The sequence below is a fragment of the Populus trichocarpa genome, chromosome 2 (assembly GCF_000002775.5).
Source record: "Populus trichocarpa isolate Nisqually-1 chromosome 2, P.trichocarpa_v4.1, whole genome shotgun sequence".
In the NCBI taxonomy this organism is placed as follows: domain Eukaryota; kingdom Viridiplantae; phylum Streptophyta; class Magnoliopsida; order Malpighiales; family Salicaceae; genus Populus; species Populus trichocarpa.
In genome coordinates this window covers 9107268-9121816 of record NC_037286.2, presented here as the reverse complement: position 1 = coordinate 9121816, position 14549 = coordinate 9107268, and the positions used below count along the sequence as shown (strand labels likewise).

General features: G+C 35.4%; 3 protein-coding genes across 4 annotated transcripts; 2 read left to right on the top strand and 1 right to left on the bottom strand.

Annotated features, from left to right (window-relative positions):
• Positions 1–667: 667 nt before the first annotated feature.
• On the top strand, positions 668–2007 carry LOC7462852 (uncharacterized protein At2g23090). Its single transcript, XM_002302381.4, has 3 exons — positions 668–1114; positions 1257–1297; positions 1727–2007. Exons 1-3 carry the CDS (start codon positions 1039–1041, stop codon positions 1844–1846), a joined length of 237 nt encoding a protein of 78 aa, XP_002302417.1. The 5' UTR covers positions 668–1038; the 3' UTR covers positions 1847–2007.
• Positions 2008–2381: 374 nt separating this feature from the next.
• On the bottom strand, positions 2382–4389 carry LOC18096280 (casein kinase II subunit alpha-2). Its single transcript, XM_052450151.1, has 5 exons — positions 4324–4389; positions 3372–3529; positions 2993–3053; positions 2830–2895; positions 2382–2465 (listed from the first exon to the last, which is right to left on the bottom strand). The coding sequence occupies exons 1-5, from the start codon at positions 4387–4389 to the stop codon at positions 2382–2384; spliced, it is 435 nt and encodes a 144-aa protein (XP_052306111.1).
• A 2728-nt stretch (positions 4390–7117) lies between these two features.
• Positions 7118–14517, top strand: LOC7462851 (transcription initiation factor TFIID subunit 4b). 2 transcript variants are annotated; one of them, XM_002302379.3, is made up of 14 exons: positions 7118–7403; positions 7489–7594; positions 7981–8531; positions 8618–8713; positions 8804–9739; positions 12154–12278; positions 12398–12485; positions 12602–12737; positions 12853–12908; positions 12980–13036; positions 13117–13257; positions 13432–13497; positions 13590–13851; positions 13972–14517. In XM_002302379.3, exons 1-14 carry the CDS (start codon positions 7365–7367, stop codon positions 14142–14144), a joined length of 2832 nt encoding a protein of 943 aa, XP_002302415.3. In that variant the 5' UTR covers positions 7118–7364; the 3' UTR covers positions 14145–14517. The 2 variants fall into 2 exon arrangements, with proteins under 2 accessions (XP_002302415.3, XP_052306380.1); XM_052450420.1 differs by having other exon boundaries at positions 8618–8717; positions 8808–9739.
• The last annotated feature ends 32 nt before the right edge of the window (positions 14518–14549 follow it).

The following is a 14549-nucleotide window of genomic DNA, read 5'->3' as shown; positions in this document are numbered from 1 at the left end:
TAAGATAAAAACAAATAATAATAAAACAAATGAGGAGCAAAGTTGATATAAAAATTAAATTAAATAAAATTTCAAGGGATAAAATTGAAAAATAAATAATATTAAAAATAAAATATATAGCAATTAAAAGATTGAGGACAATATTTGATATAATTAACAAATAACATGATATTTTAAAATTTCCTCAACTTCTAGAAAATATATTCCATCTAAAATAATTTTTTTTTTATTAAAATCAAATGAATTTTTTTTGAATCAAAAATATTTTTTATTAACCAACTTTTTTAATAATAAATAAAAATGAGAAGTTTTTGAAAATAATTTCTAAAAATTCATTTTCCCCGAATCACAAGCAGGCCTTAGTTTCTAACAAATTCCATAAAGGGTATTTAAGGCTTTTCTCACTCGCTCAAAGTACCAAAAAGAAAAGAAGCGGTTGGTTCTGTTAGGCTGCCAAATTGGGCTGGGTTGCATGGGTCCACCAGTCATGTGTGCTAGAGCCTCGTCACATACGTACACAAACCACCACAAGTTAAAAGTGAGCTCCAGCTGTGTGGTTCATTTTGATAACTCACACGCTTCTTTTCCATGGACTCTATCGGTCTATCCACTTCCATGACATGACATGGACACACCCCTAAATTATTCCACCTACTCTAGTCCACGAATAGGATCCAAACCTGCCTCCGACGAAGTTTCTAAGCAACTCCCTCGTGGATCACTCAGCACACAAAAAATAGTTTCAATTCTAGTCCTCACACAAACCCTCTCCCCCGCAGAAACATAAGCTACGACGTCGTTCTAGAGGATTAAGTCCTTCCTCCTCCTTTTTTTTTTCTCCCTTCTTCTTAATAGTTAAAATCACAAATAAATTTAATGATTGCACATCTTCTCTGGCCTCCACTGGGGTCTGAAGATAAATAGGTATCCTCTAGGAAGGTTTTGCCGGGGTGTTCTCTCCTATCTTAAAGCGGCAGATACCCAAATCACATTTCCTCCACTCCAACACCCGACCTCAGTTCAATCGAAGAAGAAAAAATGGGAGGAGGCAACGGGCAGAAGGCAAAGATGGCTCGCGAGAGGAACCTGGATAAGCAAAAAGCTGGTTCCAAGGGTAATTAGTTAACTATTCATAAAACCCTAGCAACCCAAATCTCTCTCTCTTTTAGTTCATCTGACTGCTCGATGTTTGTCTAGGAGATCTATGTGGTTTTTTTCATAAACTGACTCGAATTTGTGGTCCGATCTATATGCAGGAAGTCAGCTTGAAGCAAACAAGAAAGCCATGTCGATCCAGGTAATTTCTTCCTTGCTCTTTCCTCTTTCCGCCTGCTAAATTTTTAAAATTTTAATTCCAAGAAATTGCAGCTCCTGTTACTTCATAAAGCGAAACTGGAGCTGATATTAGGCCAAATGCGATTGATTTTGTTTTTACCAATTAATAATTATCTAGGCATGAATTGATCAAAGGAAGAAAACCAACCTCTTCAATACTTACTCTTCCTTGTGTGGTTATTGAGAGAGATGCCTTGATCGTGTCATATCTATGTTTTCCATTGGCTTCAGCCATGTTATCGTCTCAATGGGAAATCTTGAGATTATTGTGGTCGACTCAATAAGATTACCCCTTGGATGCGTTGGATCCAACAATTCAGTTATTAAAAATAAGCATTTGGAATTATGAATTGAAAATTTTGTTTTTCTCTGTCTTGTATTTTGTCTGCAGTGTAAGGTGTGTATGCAGACATTCATTTGCACCACATCAGAGGTGAAATGCAGAGAGCATGCAGAAGCCAAACACCCCAAATCTGACGTCTATGCGTGTTTCCCCCACCTCAAGAAATGAAGATGAAGTGTGGGAGAAGAACTAGTGGATACGGATTCAACGCTCAATCTTTATTGTCTTGTAATCGAGTTTGGAACTTTGCAAAGCAATTCATTCAAATTCATGGATGTCAATTGCCATGTATTGTGGAGTGTGTTTATATTACTATGATGCCTTGGTTACGTTGTCGACTTTATCTTTAGATTCTTGGGTTTTGCTTCAATTCCTTGAGATTGCGCCATTACTAACATGCCAGTGAAGGTAGAAAATAAATTAATTGAAGAATGTATGCGCGTAGCTATCCGTTAGATTACGTTAGGCACAGATCCGTTAAATCCCAAAGAAATTATACTAAAACATACCATTGCCTCTCCAGCTGTAATCCTGTATTGATGATCCTAACGAAGAAGCTTATCAAGAAAATCAATGGCCTGCTTGCCACACAAATGAAACCAAAGAACCAATACTTGCGTTAAAAAAAGAATCCATGGCCAAAGCCGAAATGATTCTTACAAAGATTATTTGGAAACTAATATTTCATCCCTAGAAAAATAATTCACATGACCTCTGGGGAAACTAGATGCCTGTTTTCTGAAGTGATGAACTGAGACCGTGGCTTTCTGCTGTACCAGCAGAAGAACTGAATAAGCATTGTGTACCATAAGTATATGTCAAAGGCAGAAAATTGACTTGAATGTTTTTAGAAATTGAAAGGAGAAAGGTTGTGTATAAAGGTAGCAGGGGAGAGGATGTGGGTGGGCAGAAACCACAACAAATCTTCTTTCTTTCTTTCTTTAAGGCTAAAAAGACTTGTTCAAATAAAGCTTTAAACTCATCTGTTCCAAGAACCTGAAGAAAAGTGATGACCAATTACTATGATGTCCCATGACTATATAGAATAGTGCATACAAACTAGAGATACCATGTCCTCTTGTACTATCAAACAAGCAACTGATCAAGTCTGACCGTAAGATTATTTTGTCAAATACCAGACATAAAATTACCTCCACAATTCTGACGAGCTCGTCATAATTGTCACGGCCGCAACAGAATGACTCCTTTCGCGATATCTGCAGGGAAATATTTGTGCAAAACATTTATGATCATATAATCATATAAAATTACACCACAGTACATTTGCAATTATCTCGTATTAGATTTAATTACAATACAAGGAACAGGCAGATCCACCAGAATTTTCACCATCGTCGCAAGCAAACAGCCCAGGCTCCACATGCCCAGAGAATAGTCACAGTCTTGTAAATCAATAAGGAGTTTTGGACCCTTAAAATATATGAACGCCAATAGATACCTTACTTGCATTTTCCGCTAAAAGCTTACAGAATTTATGACTCTTTTATGAAGGGGTTAGAGCAACAGTAGCAGCTTGGAAAAACATAATTTCTCGTAGTGCTTCAGCCGACTGTACCTTCATGTAAATTACTTTAAAACAAAGTACCCTTTGAAATCTCCACCTTAGTGTTAGAGAAGAAAATACTTTTAACATCTACATTTACTAATCTAGACTTCATAAATTCATGAATACCATGAAGCTACTCTCGCATTGTACTCTTTTCCGGGATGGTAAAACTCTGCGAGTCCCCAGTCAATCAAGCGTAGTTTTTGGACCTGATGATCAATCATCTCATTTTGAGGTTTCACATCTCTATGAACCATGCCTTGTGAATGGCAGTAATCCAGTGCCTAAAATTACAGAAAGCAGTAGTTCAGTGTGTAACAGATCATTTGGGATGCTGTAGTGTTGTCCCCTTTCAAACTAGAGATGGTGCAGTGCTTTTGACATATACAACACAACATCCTAACATGCTTGTGAGGAAAATCTAGACATCATCGGGTTAGATATGCCAACTTATAAAAAAATAGGGATAAAAGAGCAAACTCAATCCTTGCAATTGTAGTTAGAACAATTTCATCAAGTATGCGTTATAAATGCGATAGGGAAATGCTCCAGGTTCAAATACCCTTTACAACAAAGAAAAAGTGGCTATGTTTCTCATGCATAAAGTAGTTAAATTTGAAATGATATAATTAAACAAGCCTAAAATGAATATTTCGAAAATTGAAGAGGGGCAATTGCCCCCTTCTTCTGTACGTGACTCCTCCACTAGAGAGGCTGAGGAGACCTCGGATTGAATGCATCTTGATAACTATTATAACTTTGTTTGATGGACTTGTATATATATATATATATATATATATATATATATATATATATATATATATATAAGTAACTCAGGTTAGGATATTCTTGATCAAGAATCGATGTAGAGGTCTCAGGCTAACTGAACAGTGGCGAAGGGATGCATCCCTTTAGTGTTTGTTTCTCAGTAAAGGAGCATTCTAAAGACTGCATTACATGTCTCTTCAAGAATAGTAATTTTTCTTTTCCATTGTTCCTCCTTTTATGCATTTAAGCCCTCTTGTAAGAATTGATATATATACCTTGTATAAGCTAAGCAAGTCTTTTGCAAATTTACAGGCCAATTGATATAGCTTTGATCATAAGTTGATGTCTGTAGACCAATTTTTATGAGAGCAGTCATGTCCCATTCGCATTTGATCCTTTGGTCATGTCTATACAGTCTTTCTTTGGGGTCTATTGGCTTTTAGGTTTCACAAGAGCAATGTAGTATTTACAAGTCCAAAAAATTTATGAAAAACCATTTATATTATCTTGCAATTATACATTGACATTTATATGTTGTAAAATGACCATTTGACCCCTTTTTTTAAAGGCAAACAATAACAGTGCTTTTTTTAAGGATAAAGAGAAAAAATACAGTAATTATCGCAATATTTCTCTCATACCATTTAAAATATATGTAATATTATCAAGAACATTAAAGTTCATGTGATATTACTGTGTTTCAAGATATAATTTACAATTTATTATAATTGTGTAATTATTATATTACTCCCTTATCATTTAATTTTTAACTTGGATTTGGTGGTAAAGTGGTCTTTTTACAAAGACATAAATGTTTTTTAAGCATTGTGTGGGGATATATTGGTAATTATGTGTTTTTAATGCACAATAAAATTATTCATTTAACTCTTGAAAAAAATAATTCAATGCCAGCTAATTAAAAGTATTTTTTTTTAGAATAGTGTGATTACTTTGATACATTTAAAGACAAAATTAATTAAACCTTCACCTAATAGCTTTTTTGTCATTTTATTTTGTTTTTGTTGTAAATTTCAAGGGTGCCAAGGGACGACATTGTTGTAAATTATATTTATTAAATATAATTAAAAAAACTACTTGCACGCACTAACGTATGAGCGATCCCATGCACCGTTTTAGCGACGCGTGAGGGGCTTTCTAGCCACCAAACACCACCCTCCAAGGCAGTATTTGAAAAGTCTCGGCATCCCTAATCCGATGAGGCGGCATGTGTGCCACCCTTCACGACAGTTTGGTGGTAGAAGCTGTTCGTGAGGCGGCATGTGTGACACCTTTCACGGCATGTGTCCCACCCTTCACGCGTGAGGGGCTTTCCCCCTTTCTTCTTTCTCCTTATCTAGATTTTCGCGCAAATCGCTTAAAAAATAAAGAATAACCCTTCAATTTGGTGGTTCTTCATATTTGGTTTTTTTTATTATTATGATTTTTTTTTATCTTCAATAATCTATAAAATTAACATGTATTTTTAATTTCACCATTTTTGAATTTTTTTATCTTTCAAATTTGATCTTTATTTTTTTATTGCTATTTTTTTATTTTGAGTCATTTTTAAAGTTGATTTTGTTTTGCGATTTTACCCTTCTTTGCTCTCTTTTTTTCTATCAAATTTAATTCTTATTCTTTCAATTACTAATTTCTTTGTCTTGACAAGTTTTTATCCGGAATCATTTTTTAAATTGGTTTTGTTTTATGATTTCATCCTCTTTTGTTTTCTTTTTCCTATCAAATTTAATCCATGTTCTTTTGATTATCATTTTTTTTTGCTTTTACAAGTTTTAAAAATTAATATTTTTAAATTGGCTTAAAATAAACTCCTTAATTGGACCTGGATCCAGAGTTTCATGGGTTACGAGTTTTTAAAATTTGACTAGGTTTAAGACGTTTGCCCAAGTTTTCTAGGTTTTTACAAATGTTTTTTCAATTTTACCCCTTATGATTTTTCTAATCTTTAAAATTTTACCCTTATTCTTTTAATTGCTATTTTTTTTATATGGGATAATTTTTAAGTTTTTTCATTAAATTGCATGCTCATTTGTTTTTTCCTATCAAATTTTATCCTCATTCTTTTTGTTACTTTTGTAGTATTTTTTAATTAATTTTTTTTATCCATCTCATCATTCAAAATTAAATTGGTTGAGAACTACGTTTCTTAATTGAATCTTGATCAAAGATTTCACAAGATGCAACTTTTAGAGATTAGAACAAGTTTAAGAGATTCGCTGAGTTTGCTTGGTTTTTTCCTCCTTTTCTAAATTAATATTTTCTTATTTTTTTATTTTTTGTTATTTTTTTAGTTTAATTCTCCTGGGTTAGCCCTTTACAATTTTCTTTTTATTTCACCCCTACCATTTCTTAATCTATAAATAATCTATTAAATTATAAATGATTTTTAATTTCACTCTCTATGATTTTTTAATCTTTCAAGTTTGGTCATAATTCTTTTAATTGCAATTTATTTTGTTTGGGATCATTAATTGTTTTTTCAAACTTCATCCTCACTGGGTTTTTTCTTGTTTAATTTTATCCTCATTCTTTTGTTGTTGTTTTTTGTTTTTGCAATTTTTTTATTAATATTTTTCCTCGATTTCATCATTCAAGATTAAATTTGTTGGGAGTTAAATTTCTTGATTGAATTCAATTCAGGTTCAAGATTTCACAAGTTATAGATTTTAGAGATTAGACCAGATTTAAGAGGTTCATCCTTGTTCCCCTGTTTTTTCTTCTCTCTTTAGAGCTCATGTTTTTTTATTTTTTATCTTTTTGTGTTTTTGGGTTTTGTTTTATTTTTTTTGGGTTTTATTCTATTGGGTTAATCCTCTATAATTTTTTTAAATTTCATCCCCTATTATTTTTTAATTTATAAATAATTATTTTCATTTTCATTCTCAAATTAAAAACACCAAAAAATTGAAACAGGCCTCCGAATAAAAGAGCGCATGAAGGACTGGTCTCTAAAACCCAAAGCCCACACAAACAATAAAACCAAGCCCCTCACAAGGAAACGGTTCGGGCAACAAGGAAAGGCAAAAAAAAACCAGTTCTGGATCACCAGGTCCCTATATTATTACTATATATAAGACGGAAAAGGGGACACAAGACTGCAACGGTTTCCACTCTCTTCTCCGAAAAACCTGTCTCTTGTTCTGTCTCTGTCTCTCGAACATAAAAATAAAATTGAATGAATTAGCTCCACTATTGCTTCTGTTACTTAATTTCTAAATTAATTTCATCTCTATTTATTTCGCACCTCGAAATCTTATCCATTCCAAAAGCAAACAGATTGTGTAAAAAGCAACATAGTTGTAATATCAATCACAGGCTGTTTGGTTTATAATGGACCCTAACATAATGAAGCTTCTTGAAGAAGACGAGGTACGCATTTCTGTCTTCTTCTTTTACTTTTTTATATAATATTATGAATTTTAGGTTTTCAGTTTCGAGGGTTTTGTGTTTAAAGGACGAAACCATGCATTCCGGTGCTGACGTGGAGGCTTTTCAAGCTGCCTTAAATCGGGACATCGGGGGTGATGTCTCCACCTCTCAGCCGTCTGATTCGAGTTCGGGTACTTATTTGATCTTTCATTCAACCGCCTTCTAATTATATAATTCAGTTTCTTATGATTTACTGATAGCTTAATTATATGATTTAGGCTGAGAAATAAGATGGCGGAAATTAGCATTGCGATGTAAGCGCATAAAGTTGGAGATTTTTTTTTAAAAAAGTTGTGGAGTGTTTTGGGTGTTGTGATAATTTAAGTCATTAATTAGTCAATCAGTTTATCATGGTGGCAATATTAGTTGTGCTTGTCTTTAGCCTTTTTGTATGTTCGTCATGTTAATTATATCAGCAATGTTTTTTGTACTTGTGCTTGGTATTTTAGCCTGTCTGGAATATTGTGTTTTCAAAATTCTGATAATTTTTTTTGTACACAACTGAAAAATACTGTAGTTTTGTCCCACGAAAACAATCAAAGTTCCAGTCAACAATTTCCAAATTGGCCAACTGTGGGGCAAAATGACAATGCCAGTAACACCGAAGAACTTGATGCAAAAAGTGTCGAACAACAACATCATCAGGAGCAGCAGTCATCTGCAATGGAGACAAAGCAGCATGTACCTAATGCTGATAACCAACAACAAAAGGGGGATGTCCCGCAGGAACCAACCCACCCACCAGTGCTTCAGAAAAAATTCCAAGATGATATTAAACAAGAACTTGTGGAACAAGCTCCTGTCCAGACTCCTCAATCTATCGGGGCGCAGAGTTCTGAGCAAAATCCTACCCCAAAATCCGAGCCTGATAAAATGCAAATTTCAGATGTTGATTCTCAATTTTTAAATTTTCAGAAGATAGGCAATCAGCAAACTGCAGGCACAGATCAGGCTGGTAACCAAAAGAATAGCAAGCAGATACCCTTTGTATTATTGTTGCCTGCCTTGAAACCTCATCTTGATAAAGACAGAGAGATGCAGCTGCAAACTTTATTTAATAAACTGAGGGTGGGTATCTGACATGACTTTTGTGCTTTCTCTTTCATGCACTGGACTGATTGTTATCATGATATATCTTCCTTTGTCATTTTTAGAAAAATGAAATTGCGAAAGACCAATTTGTTAGACTTATGAGAAATATTGTTGGGGATCAAGTGCTCAGGTTGGCAGTTGCACAACTGCAATCACAGGCAAGTAATGAATGGGTTTAGTGACATTATAATGAGCTAAGGACTCTCTTAGGTGATACTAGGCTGAAGCCAGCTTGTCCTATATTGCAGTCAGGTTCCAACCAATCCCAGTTACAGTCTCAAGCTGGTCGCCAAAACAATGTGAGAATGCCTGCTGGAATCAGTGCTGCTCAATTTCCTGATCCACATCATTTTGTACTTCACCCAAGGGGATCTATTTCTTCAGAACCATCTCGTAATCCTCCGTCAGCAGTCCAATTGCAGACTGATTCAAGCATTGTCAATTCTCAGAAATCCAAAACGGTAGAATGGCAGCCAGATTCTCTTGGAATGCAAGCTAGCCAGTTGCATTCTTCCAATACCAGTATTGTCAATCAAGAAAGGGAGCGATCTTCTATTTCAATGCAAGGGCAGAACAAACAGCCACAACATGTGCACTTTCCACCAACTTCCTTTCCAATGTATGGAAGCAGTGGTGGTAATTACAATCAATATCCTGGGACCAAAGTTAGTACTTCAGGACCATCTGTGAAGCCACAACCCCATGATCAACAAACAAGGCAAATTTCACATCATCAGAACATGGGTGTGACACAAGTAGGAGGGCCACCACATAACATGATAAGCACGCCGAAGTTTGAGAGGCAAAATTCTGCTAATGATCCTAGTAGAGTGCACAGTGGTTCTGTTTCCCATTATACAAACAAATCAGCTGTACAACAGAATTCAGTTCCTTGGCAAGCACCACCAAATAGAGAGCAAAGTCCTGCTCCATTCTCATCAGTGAATTATGTAAAACCGGGCTCTCTTGAACAGGCTGGTGAGCAGCAGAACAAACCCCAGTTGTTGAGCCCTCAAGTGCTGCCTCCTGCACCCGTTGAACAGGGAAATGCCATTTCAGGAAATTTAAAGGATCAATCTTTAGACAAGCAATCTTCTAAAGTTGTTTTTTCAACATCCGGTGGTATGGTTCCTCCCAATTCTGTTTCCCCTTCAATTGCGACTCAACTGGACCCTAATGGCCAGGTACTCTCGCACTGATCATGAATATATTTCAACAACATTTAGTTTTTTTGAGTTCTTGATTTCATAGTTTATCTACCATCTTCCTTGTTGTTATTTGAACCACTAGATGCAAATTGCACAGCATCCCTGACTCTTTATTAAATCACTTGATGGTGGTTGGACTAGTTAGCAAAAGTTATTAGGTTGGAGTTTCTAAGTGCTTCACAAGCCCAAATCTTTTAGACCTTGTTTGGGAGTGCAGTAGCTTCTGATTTTGAATGCTTTTTAAAAGTGTGTTTGCTTTGAAAAGGCATCAAATTGGTGTTTTTTAGTGTTTTTTGATTATTTTGATGTATTGATGTTAAAATGAAAAAAAATCATTTTGATGCATTTTCAATTGAAAAGCACTCTGCTTCGCAATATGAAACACACACTTAGTCTGTGATGATTTATTCGGTTGTATTGGGCTTTACGTTTCTTCTAGTGAAGTGCAATGACAGTGGCGTGAATTAATTAATTAATCATATGTGTTTAGCAATTTGAAAATCTTTTACTAGAAATTTAATTTCCTCCATGCAAGTACTTTGAAATTGATTGAAAAATGTAGCCTTGTCCAAGATACTTGGATATGACACGCAAATGTCATCCCACTAGAGTACTTTTTAGGTGAGCAAATATGACGTAGCGTGGGAAGAGAAATCAACTCAAAACTGCAAAGAAGATTAAATATGATGGCTAAAACTAGAAGAAAATTAAAGCTGGAACTAGAAAAATAGGTTTAGGGTTTGTAGCAACCTCTAAAGTGGAAATCAATCTCCATCTCTAAAAATACAAGGCATCTTGGCATAGGCAGCCCTATTTATACTAGTTATAGGTTTAAATCCTAATCCTTATATGAAAAGAAGGCAGGGTCCTTTTAACACTAAGGATTTATAATACTAATGATTTATAGGTTATACAAATAACCAAGCACTATTATTAGGACTGATATTGAATTCAAAATAATGTAAGGATTTGTGAACTAAATAAGAAACTGACACAAATTAGAGCGAAGAATATGGTTCGCTACAAGTCAAAACCTTAAAGGACCAAAAACATTGTAACTATAGGAAACTCTCAAAATATTTAATTTTTTTATCCACGTCTCCATTTGCCAAATGACTATTACAACATTTTATATATAAAAAAAACTAGAAAACCCGAGTAATACTAAATAAAAAAATAAATTAGAAAAACTATTCCTTTCAAATAGAAAACAAAAAAACTAGAAAAGCTATAAGAAAATAAAAATAGAAAAACATAAAATTAACTAAGGAAAATATCTGTTTTTCTAAAAAACTCTTGCATCAGTCTCCTTGGATTAGAAGGAATCTGTTCTCAAGTTTAGACTTCAGTCAGAAACCGTTATCCACCACGAAAATCTTTTTATTTGTGAGCCATGCATCATGAGTTCCAAACACCTTTGTGCAGGTAGCTTCATTGTGGGTTCCTAGCTCCTTTGTTCGGACCGTCCCATTGTGTATCCTAACACAACATCTTTGTGTAGCCCGCTACCATCAGGATTTCCAATAAGAGCAACTAATGCAGACGAAAACAACACATTAGTTCCGGGATGTTTCAAGAAGGAACCTTCTCATCTCCTCCGACATGGGCATGTCTTGTTCTGTGATCTTTTCCAATCATGGTTATTCAATATCTCACATCAACTAATCACCAGGAATTGTTGAGATTTGATAAAAATCCTCATTAACTTCAAACCAAAACCAGAGGAATCGTTGGACTCTGATACCAACTTAAACAAATGGAAGCGAGGGATAATGGGGTTTGGTATAAGTCAAAATCCTTGAGGATCAAGAACACCATAACTACGAGGAGACTCTTAAAATACTTAATTTTATCCATCCATATCTCTACTTGCCAAAAGGCTATCACAACCTATATATATATAAAACTAGAAAACCCTAGTAATACTAAATAAAAAGAATAAATTAGGAAAACTATTCCCATTAAATAGGAAAAAAAAACTAGAAAAACATAATAATATAGAATAGGAAAACATAAAATTAACTAAGAAAAATATTTATTTTTCCAAAAAAGCTCCTGCATCATAAACTAAAATTACCAAGTAAATGTAAATTCTTCTTAAAGTTCCTGCATCAATATGGTATATAGCTAAAGACATCCTCGTCCTTTCATGGAACATGTGAATGAATTTGTCTTTACTAGCTTATTTCCTTTTGGTTTGACTGAGTAATGCTACATAAAACAGATTCTCCAATCACATGAAGTTTTTTAAAGTTTTGTTTATTTATCTCATATCAGAAATATCTTGTTTTGCATACTCAATTTCACACACAAAACTTTCGTAATGATTAAACTAGTCATTCTCTGTTTATTTGATGAATAATATCCCCTTTGCTTCTATGTGCCATCAGGTAAGCTCGCGAAACCCATCTGTAGCTTCTCCTGCTGGAGTTAGTGCAAGAACACCTCCCAAAAAACATTCTGTTGGCCAAAAGAAGCCATTTGAAGCACTTGGTTCATCGCCTCTTGCATCAAGGTGAAATAGCTCCTTTTTATGGAGCGAGAGTGATTTTAATTTGATCATTTATTTCTTTTTTCTTTTTAAAAGCTTGTTTTTGATCATGTTTGATGCATAATCTGTGGGATAACGTGCAGTAAGAAGCAAAAGGTATCTGGGGCTTTTTCTGATCAAAGCATTGAACAACTCAATGATGTCACTGCTGTCAGTGGAGTTAATCTCAGGGTATGGTATTTTTTACAATCATCAAGATTGCCTGTTCAAAAGTATCACCTAGCCAGTAAAAGCACTCCCTTTGACAAATAGGCTTGTAATTCTTTTGATATTTTGCTTTGAAATAGGAAGAGGAAGAACAACTATTTTCAGGGACAAAGGAGGACAGTCGAGTTTCAGAAGCATCACGGAGGGTTGTACAGGAAGAAGAAGAAAGGCTGATTTTGCAGAAAAAACCTTTGCAGAAAAAATTAGGAGAGATCAGTTAGTATTTCTGTTCTTATGGCTGTTGTAAACTCATTTCTCCATGCGCTTTGTGCTTTATGGAAGGCTGTATCATTCACATGGTTTGATATGTGTTGGGTTCGTCTGTCTCCAGTGGCCAAATGTGGTTTGAAGAACATTGGCAATGATGTTGGGCGATGCTTGTCCTTGGTGAGTTGCTTGTTCTTGGTGCATTCTTTGTGATAATTCTCTCACGTTTTCTTATGGAATTCCATTTTTAGTGCGTGGAGGAAAGGATGCGTGGACTGATAAGTGACCTGATCAGGCTCTCAAAACAGGTGAGTTTTTTAATCTGTCTCTGCTTGTATTTATTTTCTCACTTCAATTGTCTTTTCATGATTTTAATTGGATCTTACAGCGTGTTGATGCTGAGAAGCCAAGACACCAGACTCTAATTACTTCGGATGTTAGGCAACAGATAATGACAATGAACCGGAAAGCTCGGGAAGAATGGGAGAAAAGGCAGGCTGAAGCAGAAAAGCTCCAAAAAGTTAACGATGTGCGTGCTTTATATGGCACTGTACTTTCTTTTACTATCATTATCTATGATTTTATTAAGTACATGTTCATAAAGAACAATGCACAAGTATATTGCGTGATATTTCACCATATGATATATTTATGCAAGCATGAATTCCTTAATTTTTTATGACCTCAATATCTCTAAATGCAGCCCGAGGGTGAAAATGGAGGTGAAGGTGACAAGGAGAAAGATGAAGGTCGCGTGAAGTCAGTGAAGGTATCAAAGATGTTGGCAAGTATTAAAAGTTTGCCTTCTAGCCAGTAAAATAGATCTTTGTTTTTCTAATTTCTACGACTACAACTACGTAGGCTAACAAAGAGGAGGATGATAAAATGAGGACAACAGCTGCTAATGTTGCTGCTCGAGCTGCTGTTGGGGGAGATGACATGTTGTCAAAATGGCAACTAATGGCTGAACAAGCACGGCAGAAACGTGAAGTAGGGATGGAGGGGGCATCTAGTTCCCAGCCAGTTAATGATGTGAACCGCAATCCTCAATCACCATCTGGAAGAAATGTGAAAGAAAATCTTGAAGCAGAAAAAAGGAGCCCTGCAGTTCCTTCTGCATCTGGTAAGTGTGACTATTAGCGGGACATGTGCTGAAGCAAACTCAGCTCGTGATCACATATGTATAATGATGTTCGTTACATTTGTTGGTTTTTCACCTTGCCTTTTTTTTTTCCTTTGGCAGGAGCTGTTAGGAAATTTGGAAGGAATCAAGCAATTGTGCCTCAAACGAAGGTGGTTCGTACTATTACTGTTAAGGATGTGATGGCGGTGCTGGAAAGGGAACCTCAGATGTCCAGATCTACTCTGATCTACCAACTGTACGAGCGAATCAGGTCTGATGCTGCACCTGAATAACGTCACATGGGCCATCCCAGATAATGGTGGCTTTTTGTATTTTGCTCGACAAGATTGTGATCCTGAGTTTTGCATGCTCAATCATGGTCTGATTTATATGATAAATCACTGTAAAGGTTCTGCCTCGGCATGATAGGGCTCAGACGTTCAAGTTATAACCGTCCACAGTAACTTGGTGGGCGCCAGAAGATGTGCCCTTGGTCAATGTGTTTGCTGTTTCTCGTGTTAATTTATCACCTTAATTCTTGCTTTCCTCATTGAATGTAATGCACTCTCTGACGCTTTTCTGTTAAAATTTAGCATCGAGCAGATTTTGTAACTCCAATCGAACAACATCAGCCATGGCCATGCAAATTAAGGCAAGATTTTATCATTGCGAGATGATCGCCACTCATGTTGTTACAA

What these genes read in the sequence shown, in the direction of transcription:
- LOC7462852 (XM_002302381.4), top strand. Translation starts at nt 1,039, where the DNA reads ATGGGAGGAGGCAACGGGCAGAAGGCAAAGATGGCTCGCGAGAGGAAC. An exon ending in GCAAAAAGCTGGTTCCAAGG is followed by an intron (nt 1,115 to 1,256) that starts GTAATTAGTTAA and finishes ATCTATATGCAG; the next exon opens with GAAGTCAGCTTGAAGCAAAC. An exon ending in AGAAAGCCATGTCGATCCAG is followed by an intron (nt 1,298 to 1,726) that starts GTAATTTCTTCC and finishes TTTTGTCTGCAG; the next exon opens with TGTAAGGTGTGTATGCAGAC.
- LOC7462851 (XM_002302379.3), top strand. Translation starts at nt 7,365, where the DNA reads ATGGACCCTAACATAATGAAGCTTCTTGAAGAAGACGAG. An exon ending in TGATCAGGCTCTCAAAACAG is followed by an intron (nt 13,037 to 13,116) that starts GTGAGTTTTTTA and finishes TGGATCTTACAG; the next exon opens with CGTGTTGATGCTGAGAAGCC. An exon ending in GTCGCGTGAAGTCAGTGAAG is followed by an intron (nt 13,498 to 13,589) that starts GTATCAAAGATG and finishes ACAACTACGTAG; the next exon opens with GCTAACAAAGAGGAGGATGA.
- LOC18096280 (XM_052450151.1), bottom strand. Translation starts at nt 4,389, where the DNA reads ATGACTGCTCTCATAAAAATTGGTCTACAGACATCAACTTATGATCAA. An exon ending in AAAGCTATATCAATTGGCCT is followed by an intron (nt 3,530 to 4,323) that starts GTAAATTTGCAA and finishes CTGTAATTTTAG; the next exon opens with GCACTGGATTACTGCCATTC. An exon ending in AGCTCGTCAGAATTGTGGAG is followed by an intron (nt 2,466 to 2,829) that starts GTAATTTTATGT and finishes ATGCTTATTCAG; the next exon opens with TTCTTCTGCTGGTACAGCAG.